This window comes from Dipteris shenzhenensis, chromosome 2, assembly GCF_047967505.1.
Source record: "Dipteris shenzhenensis isolate YYH24624 ecotype China chromosome 2, Dip_SZ_1.0, whole genome shotgun sequence".
In the NCBI taxonomy this organism is placed as follows: Eukaryota; Viridiplantae; Streptophyta; class Polypodiopsida; order Gleicheniales; family Dipteridaceae; genus Dipteris; species Dipteris shenzhenensis.
The window spans coordinates 64,673,480-64,682,587 of record NC_141597.1 but is presented as its reverse complement, the minus strand read 5'-3'; the positions used below and the strand labels follow the sequence as shown (position 1 = coordinate 64,682,587).

At 40.9% G+C, this 9,108-nt stretch overlaps 1 protein-coding gene across 1 annotated transcript in view; it reads left to right on the top strand.

The window, feature by feature from the left end:
* Positions 1-399: 399 nt before the first annotated feature.
* Positions 400-9,108, top strand: part of HGO (homogentisate 1,2-dioxygenase) — a 51,475-nt gene continuing 42,766 nt past the window's right edge. Inside the window, exons 1-2 of the mRNA XM_087390823.1 lie at positions 400-782; positions 1,827-2,060. Coding sequence (XP_087246949.1) covers positions 580-782; positions 1,827-2,060 — 437 coding nt within the window. The 5' untranslated portion in view covers positions 400-579. The remainder of the gene's footprint in view (positions 783-1,826; positions 2,061-9,108) is intronic.

The following is a 9,108-nucleotide window of genomic DNA, read 5'->3' as shown; positions in this document are numbered from 1 at the left end:
GTGAGCCCCAATCAAAATGCACGTTGCCTATTAAACGCCTTCACACCCCTCCGCTCGTGAATTAAAAAAAAGTGACGTGTACTCCTAATCACGCCCGAGCACACACAAATTCTTGGGCGGCCTAGTCGCGGCGCCCAAGTCAGCATCCACCTTCACATAGCCAATCAAAATATTTGTCCAAGATTAGAACCCATGACCACCTACTCATGATCCCATGTCTCGACCAACCAAACAAGCTTTATTTACTAACACTCATGTGCAACATTTATTATATTAAGATAACATGTCCACCTTGGTATGAAAACACTCCGAGACGAAGGAGTCTATTCAAGGCGGACATGGACATTGGGAGCTTCACCCGTCTGCGGACTAGTGTGAACCCCCCCTTATTTTGTGTGCGGACATGGAATGTCTGAACGCGATCCACGTCACACACAAAGATAGGAACGAATTCCTACGTGGACCGTACTTGCCACGTGGTGGGTGAGAGCAATTATACACATCTCTCACGCATCTTCATCATCGTTAACACTAATCCTCACGATCGGCTTTCCACGAACGATTTTCCCTTTCACAGCGATGGCACCAAACTGTCCTTCTCCCGAGGAAGAATTTGCAGATTTGCAATACCAAAGTGGTTTTGGGAACCATTTCGCCTCAGAGGCGTTGCCTGGAGCTTTGCCAGTTGGACAGAATAATCCCCTGACGTGTAGTTACGGGCTTTACGCTGAGCAGATATCTGGTACTGCCTTCACAGCTCCTCGAAATTCCAATCTGAGAAGGTGAGAATTAAATGAGGGATTTTGGCCTTCTGGAGGTTTTATAACGTAGAGTACAGATCGCTGCGGAGCCGCTTTGTACCCAACAATCACAGCATGAATCTCAGATAAGCGGCTGCTGATATGTATGCTAACCCAAGTTATGTGGCCGCTAAGTGAATAAGCGCCTTTACTCGAATAAATTCTATGGTTGTAAATAAATTGTGGGTAGACTTCCGGAGGAGTAAAACATACATTGATTTACTCGTTAATAATGGATCTTTCACTCCTCCAATGCAAAAGTACTAAGGGGAGTGCTTGCAAAAAGTGCCTGCTGTTAGGCCATATGGCTTCATTCACTCGCAAACACACAAAAAGGTTAGGTAGTGGTGGGATTGTGGAGTGAATCTCCCTCATCCTTATCTTAATCGTTGCATATGGAAGTCCTTGTTGTTGGGTTTTTTAATTCAGATATATAATTCCCCGGAAAGAAGTGAAAATTGTATCAAAATTTCATCTTGTCACTTAAAATTAAAGATAATTTAATTGTTGGGGGTGTCTTTATGATGATAGTACGCATTGTTTTAAATGGTGACGTCTGTCCAGTTCTATAACGATGGGTTACGTGAATGCTGCAATGGACACTTTTTTCATGATGCTCCGGGTTTCTGGCCAGGCGTGCTTGTGTGTACAGGACTGGATGGAGCAGTTATGGAAGGCTATAGATATTCAAATTATGCTGGATACAGCTCATTTTTCTTCTCTTTCGTTTTCTCTTTTATTTTCATTGTAGAATTTTGGTCTTTAGAACAACAAATATCTGATAGTCTTACAAAGGTATATATACATACTGGATGCCAACATATTTTTTTGCAATTGAACTAGTGTGAATGCATTCACTGCTGATATCTTGTATACATGGAACTTTGTACTTTGGGTGTAGTAGACATTATGGTAAGCATTGGTTGGAGTAGAAAGTGATTCATTCACAGCAATGGCTTAGGTTTTATTTTAAAGAGATATTTAGCTTGGGTCCTAACTCGTGTCACATTGCCTTGTTGCTTATAGTTGGCTGTATCGGATAAAACCGTCAGTAACACATGAACCTTTCAAACGCCGAATTCCTGATCATGAATTTTTGGTTGGAGACTTTAGCACATCGGAGAGTGCCATGGTCACACCTTCACAACTGCGCTGGGCACCAAAGAAGATTCCAGATGCTCCCACAGATTTCATAGATGGGTTGTTCACAGTTTGCGGAGCAGGAAGTCCTTTTCTTCGACATGGTTATGCAGTTCACCTGTAAGATTCTGACAAAAGTGCAGGGTTTACTCTTTTTGCTACCCATGGTTTTAAACTAGGGTCTCTTATAAAGTCTTATTGGACCTATTGTAGGCATGTTTGATATTGCCGCTTGTAGCTAGAATTTACAAATTGATTGATGAATGTGGACGGGAAAAAGGACCGCTTCTTCATTCCATTTCTATGAAGGTGTGATGAAGCTGATCTATGCATGCCCCCCATTGAATTAGGGGGACAGAAGCACACGAACATACCAATATTTCACGTTCCAAAATCTTCATGATCGTTATCAAGAAGGAAAATTTAAGTCAGTTGCATGGTTTGGGAATATCCGAAGATAACCTGGAGAGTTTTTCTGCCTCTGTCACATTCTGGAAAATATGCACAAATAATTCGCAATGCAGAGAGGTTTGAAGAGACCAATCTATTCCGTCGCGTATGTAACAGATGGTTACTTTTCACTTAGGCTAAACTTAGGCTAAAAGTTAGTAGAAAGGCCTTCATTGGCTTGTAAGTGTTCTATTCTTTTTTTAGGGGATACCATAAGTTGCCACGTGGCATCCTAGGAGGTAATCCCATAAGCAATACTGCTTTGTGCTGCCCTGGGCCATACCTATATAAAGGCTCTAGTTGTACTTGGCAAGGCAATTCATGACTTGTACTTCATTACTGAAATAGAACTTACAGCAAGAGTTCAATACTCAGCTGAATTCTAAAAAGGATTGATTTCCTCCTGTCCTTGTGCAGCCCCTCACAAGTCTCTGTTGCAGGTCCAGCCCATGACCTTCTACCCCTACCTTTTTCCTAAAACATAAGGTACTACTGTATTCCAACCTTCCTGCATATTCTACCAAATTTGGGTGTGTTTACTATCAGTTAGGAGCAGTCCTGTTGCATTGGTATTAGAGCACTTTTCGTGGGAATTGGTGGGAAATTCTTTGTCCAATCACTTTGAAATTTGGAGCATCTACTCTTGAGCCTAGAGCCTACCTCTCTGCAAAAATTCAGCGCCATAAGTGCTCTCTGTTGTGAGCTGCCACATGGCAGGCTCTGAGAAACCCTGATTTTCGAAATGCTTAGAATTTGGGGCTTCTTATATCAGTGGAAAGCCCTTGCTTCCCTGATCATTTCTATGTGTGAGATTCCTAAAAGGAAGGAGGATTGAGTCAACATTGACGTTTTTTTCACTCTGGCGCAAGAAAGTGAAGAAAGCGACGATCTGCTGTTTTCCTGCAACAAATTAGGACATTCTTGGCTTGTTCTGTTCGCCCTAACCTCATAAGGCTGCTCCCTAAGTCTGGTGGTGATCTGAGACTATTGGGAGGAGCTATGAGCAAATTCGACTGGCCGGAACAGAAGAAATGCTGTGAAATTTCAGATTTATAACTCCATTTTGAGTCAGCCTTAGTGCATATGGTCGCCCAGCTCCATGGATGCAGCTGATAAAGTTTGATAGTGATCTGATTTTTTGTTACTGAGAAACTCGAAATTCAGTTGCAACAGCTAGCGGAGGACAGTTATTTGCCAAATGTTCTAGCAATTTCTTGCAATCCAGGTGCAATGTTACGATTTTCTACTTCTGATTGGCTCTATGGTTCATTCTTAGCATAAGGATCGCCTCATCAAGTGGGAAATTTCAAGTTTTTTCTAAAAAATTTGACCTGCGAAATTAGGGCAAAACTAGCATTTGGGGCTTTTGGTACTGGTTTTTGATTAGGGCTTAAGACAGTGCATTTACTCTTGATTCGAGTCATTAAAGATGCCTGTAAAGAGGTCTACAACAGGTCAAGCTAGTAAGCAGACAATGGGTATCCTTGATTCCATCTCAGAGAAGGAAGCAATTGATGATCAGACTGTAGTTTTTGAACCACTGATCCTCATGTTGGCAATGTTCAAGGGGATTTGGCAGCACCTCCTCAAGTACAAACATCCCTTAACCAAGAGCTGATCATAAAGAATTGTGGACCCAATGCTACAGATATTCAAGGAGCTAACTAATGAGATTAAGACCAATAATCAGAGGATTGACTAAAGGATGCAGAACATGTCTGCCACTTTTAATAAAAGGTTGGATTAGTTCAAGAGAAGCCAAATTTATGATGGGAAGAGACCTGTGGATCCCCAAATTGATGGAGACTCAGGTTCAGATGATGATGATGATGATCATCATCTTATACATGTAACTGAACCGGTTGGTTTTATGGCTTCTGCCCGAAGGACCTATCACTCTAGTGGAGTTACAGCTCATATGGATAAGGATTCAGCACATGGTAAGACTCCTAATAATAACAGTTCAGCAACTGAAGAGTTGTGTCAAAAATTCCATGAATATAAGTTGCTACCAGCAGACCTTAGGGCAGCAATGACATTCGAACAATATATACAAACAGTTAAATCTATTGAACCAAAAGGACCTGTTCATCAAGACAAAGATATGAAAGACAAGATTATACTTCCAAAGTTCAAAGGTGATTCTACCTATCTTGAGGAATTAGAGGAATGGCTCAGCAAGATGGATGACTACTTCCTTCTATATCCAAAGGGTGATCAAGGTAAAATCAGATTTGCTGTTCTTCATTTGGAAGATTATGCCCACTCTTGGTGGAGTACTTTTAATGCTTGGGATGAATTCAAGGCTGAAATGCTTAAAACTTTTATATCTGCTTTTAATAGGGATCAATATATTTGTAAGTGGTATGATCTTACTCAGCAAGGATCAGTGAAAAATTATATCAAACAGTTTTGAAAATTAGCTCTGTTTGTTCATGGTATTGATGAAAGAGTTAGAATGCTCAAGTTCATCCATGGTGTGCACCCTAGTATTGCTTCAGATGTTGCAGCTCAAAAGCCCAATTCTCTTAAAGAGGCCATGCAGTTGGCAGAGCTGTATGAACCCAAATACAATGGGAAGGAGAAGACTTTGGGTATTGGTCACTTTGGAACTAAGCCTATGGTCAAAGGGGTTTCCAATGATGAAAGCAAATTTTTTGCACCTACTACAACTTCTTCTATTTCTAGGTTTCCCACAGTGTATGGCAGTGGCATGGGACAACCTAAGGCTTACAAGGCTACCAATTGTTGATGACAGGAAGAAGAAGAATTTGTGCTACCTTTGTGGTGAGAAGTGGACCCCTGAACATAGGAATGTGTGCAAAGCAAAAATAGGAGCAAAGTTGAGCTTGATTCTAGAGGTTGATGAGGATTTATCTCCTAATACATCTGCAGCAGAATCTGAATTTCATGAATATCAGGACTGTGTGAATGAAGGCCTTGATGATGATGAGGATCATAGTTCCAAAAAGGGGACCATCTTTCCCTTTGATCCAAGTGGGTTATCCATGTTTGACACCATGCTTAGGGATGATAGTTTACCAAGGTGCTCAAATAGATCTAGACAATGGAACATTGAAGTTGTTGAAGATTATGAGGATGAGATCAGAAATTCTGATGAAAATGATGCTGTTGATGATGATGAAGTATATTGGGATACACAATTAGTTGTGTACAGCATATCTCCAGATGTTTTTATGGGCTGCAAGGACTCTCAAACCCTTAGGTTAAAAGGAACAATCAATAACAGACCAGTCCACATTTTGGTTGACAGTGGGAGCACTCATAACTTCATCAATGCAAAGACACTTCAAACAATGAGGTTATGCCCATCCACTTTGGATCATGGGATCAAAGTTGAGGTGGCTAATGGTCAGCATTCCCACAGTAAGCAATATTGTCAGGCTGCTCAAGTGCAACTTTCTCAAGACTATACTTTTCATGGAGATCTATTTGTCTTGGAAATGGGACCTATTGACATTGTCCTTGGTTGTGAATAGTTGAGAACCTTGGGAGAATTCTCTATGGACCTTGACAGGCTATATATGAAGTTTATGCATGAAGGTAAGCACATCACTTTGATGGGTCACTAATCTCCTAAATTGTTCTTAATTTCTGCAAGAAGAATGACCAGAGACCTTAAAAGTGTTTGGAGTCTATGCTATTCAGTTGACCAAGTCTCAAGAAGGTAATGGGTTGTTAGTGGAGGATAAAGACTTGCAGTCCCTATTACAGCAATACTCTGATGTATTTGCTGATCTTCCTAACCATCTCCCTCCCATGAGAGATGTGGATCATGCAATTGTGTTGGAGCCAGGATCTAAGCCAATCAACAAGGCTCCATATAGACTTTCGAGCTGAAAGGGAAGAGGTGGCAAGGCAAATAAAGGAACTCCTTGACAAGGAATTTATTACACACAGTCAGTCACCCTTTGCCTCTCCTGTGTTATTGGTCAAGAAGAAGGATGGCTCATTTAGAATGTGTATTGATTACAGGGATTTGAACAAAATGACAGTTAAGAATAGGTTTCGTATCCCTAGAATTGATGATCTACTGGATGAGCTTAGAGGGGCAAAGTACTTCACAAAGATTGACTTAAGGTCAATAAGGATGAAGGAGGGAGATGAACATAAAACTGCCTTCAGGATAGAATGTGGGCTTTATCAATTCAAAGTGATGGCATTTGGTCTAACCAATGCACCTGCAACTTTCCAGGCCCTAATGAACAAGGTATTGCAGCCTTTCCTCTATAAATTTGTGTTGGTATTCTTTGATGATATATTGATCTACAGCAAAACGAAAGAAGAACATTTATTGCATGTCCAACAAGTATTGGAAGTATTGAGGACACACCAGTTGTATGCCAAATCAAGTAAATGCACTTTCATGGCTAAAGAAGTGGAATATTTGGGCCATATTGTCAGCAGTACTGGCATTAAGGTGGATCCCAGCAAGGTGAAGTGTGTAAAGGATTGGCCTATACCTCAGAATATCACCCAGCTGAGAGGGTTCCTTGGTCTAGCATCATTTTATAGAAGGTTTATAAGGCATTTTGCCAAATTGGCAGCTCCTCTCACTGATCTCCTAAAAAAGAATGCTTTCCAATGGTCTGACAGTGCCAATAAGAGCTTTGAAGCATTAAAGGAGGCATTAACTTCAGTGCCTATCTTGGTTTGTCCTGACTTCTCTTAACCTTTTATAATTGAGGCTGATGCTAGTGGAAGGGGCATTGGAGCTGTCCTAAAGCAGAGTCATGGAGTTATTGCCTTTGAAAGTCGGAAATTGGATGACAAGGAGTCAAGTTTCCACATTTATGACCAAGAGAAGTTGGCAATACTTCATGCAATCAAAAAGTGGCACCACTACATTTATGGCAGCCATTTCAAGGTCAAGACTAATCATAAGACTCTCAGATATTTTCTATCTCAGTCTTCTCTATCACCCAAGCAAAGGAGATGGCTATCCATTGTGCAAAACTATGACTTTGACATAGATTACAAGATGGGCAAAGAAAATATTGTGGCAGATTCTCTTTCCAGGATATGGACTTGTACTTTATCATCTATTAGTGAGGTTTATAAAGATTGGATCCATGGCATTCAAGAAGAGTATCTCAATGATCCTCAAGCAGCTGCTATGTTCCAAGACCTGCAAGATCCTGACTGTCAGCAATATCTCAATTTCAAGTTGCACAATGGGCTCTTGTGGTATAATGATAGAATATTTCTTACTGAAAATTCCTCCTATAAGCTGCTAATCTTACAGGAATTTCACTCATCTCCTATGGCTGGGCATATAGGCCTCAACAAGATGTATGATTAGGTAAAATAGAGTTTTTACTGGAAGGGACTTTGGAAGGATGTTCTTGCTTATGTTCAAAGCTGTAAGCCCTGTCAACAAAACAGGGAGTTGAATTTGAGGCCAGCTAGTCTACTACAACCTCTACCTATACCTCAAGGTAAATGGACACATATCAGCATGGACTTTATTACAGGCCTACCAGTGACCTCTAAGGGTTGGAACAGTATCTTTGTGGTTGTTGATAGACTTACCAAAGCTGCCCACTTCATTCCTACTAAGACCCAATTTACAGCTTCCAAGGTGGCTAAGCAATTCATGGAGAATGTGTTTAAATTACATGGACTCCCTCAGGAAATTGTGAGTGATCGTGATGCTAAGTTCATGGGGCATTTTTGGCAAGAGCTTTTCAGTTCTATGGGAACACTTCTTACCCCAAGTACAGCAGATCACCCTCAAACTGATGGGCAAACAGAGAGGGTTAACCGCTGGTTGGAAGAGTATCTAAGGCATTTTTGCTTTGATACCCAAGCATCGTGGGATCAATGGTTGCATCTAGCTGAATTTTGTTATAATACCACCAAGCATACTTCAATTGGCATGAGCCCTTTTGAAGCCATGTTTGGCTGTAAAGCTCATGTTCCATCAACCATTATTGATCAACCATTGACAAGCCAGCAAGCCAAGGATGATTTGGCTCACATGACTGCTCTATTACAGCAATGTAAAGATAATATGGTAAGGGCCCAAGCAAGGATGAAGGATTATGCTGATGAGCATAGGAGAGAGCTTTATTTTGAAGAAGAGGATTATGTATTTCTCAGATTACATAAGTCTAGGCATGCTTCCTTGAAAGGTAATACCAATGTTAAACTTGCTCATAGGTATTATGGAGCTTACAAGGTTTTGAGGAAAGTTGGGGAAGTGGCTTATGAGTTGGAGCTTCCACCATCCTCTAGAATACACAAAGTATTCCATGTATCACTGCTCAAGAAGTATTTGGGACCCAAGGAGCAAGTTATGGAAGAGCTACCTCCTATGGATGAAGAGGGCCAAATTGAGTATATTCCTGAAAAGATCCTTGGATTTAGAGATCATGTGCTGAGGAACAAGTCCTACATGGAATATCTTATCAAATGGAGAGGTCTACCTGATGAGGAGTCTTCTTGGCAGCCATCTACAATTGTGGAGCAGTACCCTCAATTGCTTAGCTGAATTCTATGGCCAAAATTGAGTCTTTATGAGCAGATTTGATTTTCTCTTGCTATATGGCGTATATGGACATGCTGCAGCCAGCATTCACTATCCTTTCTCAGATCAGCATGTCTCTCACTGGATCATATGATCAGATCTCTTATGTTGGACAGCATAACTCTTCCGCCTGATTGCTTGATTTCTTGGGAATATTATATGATCCAT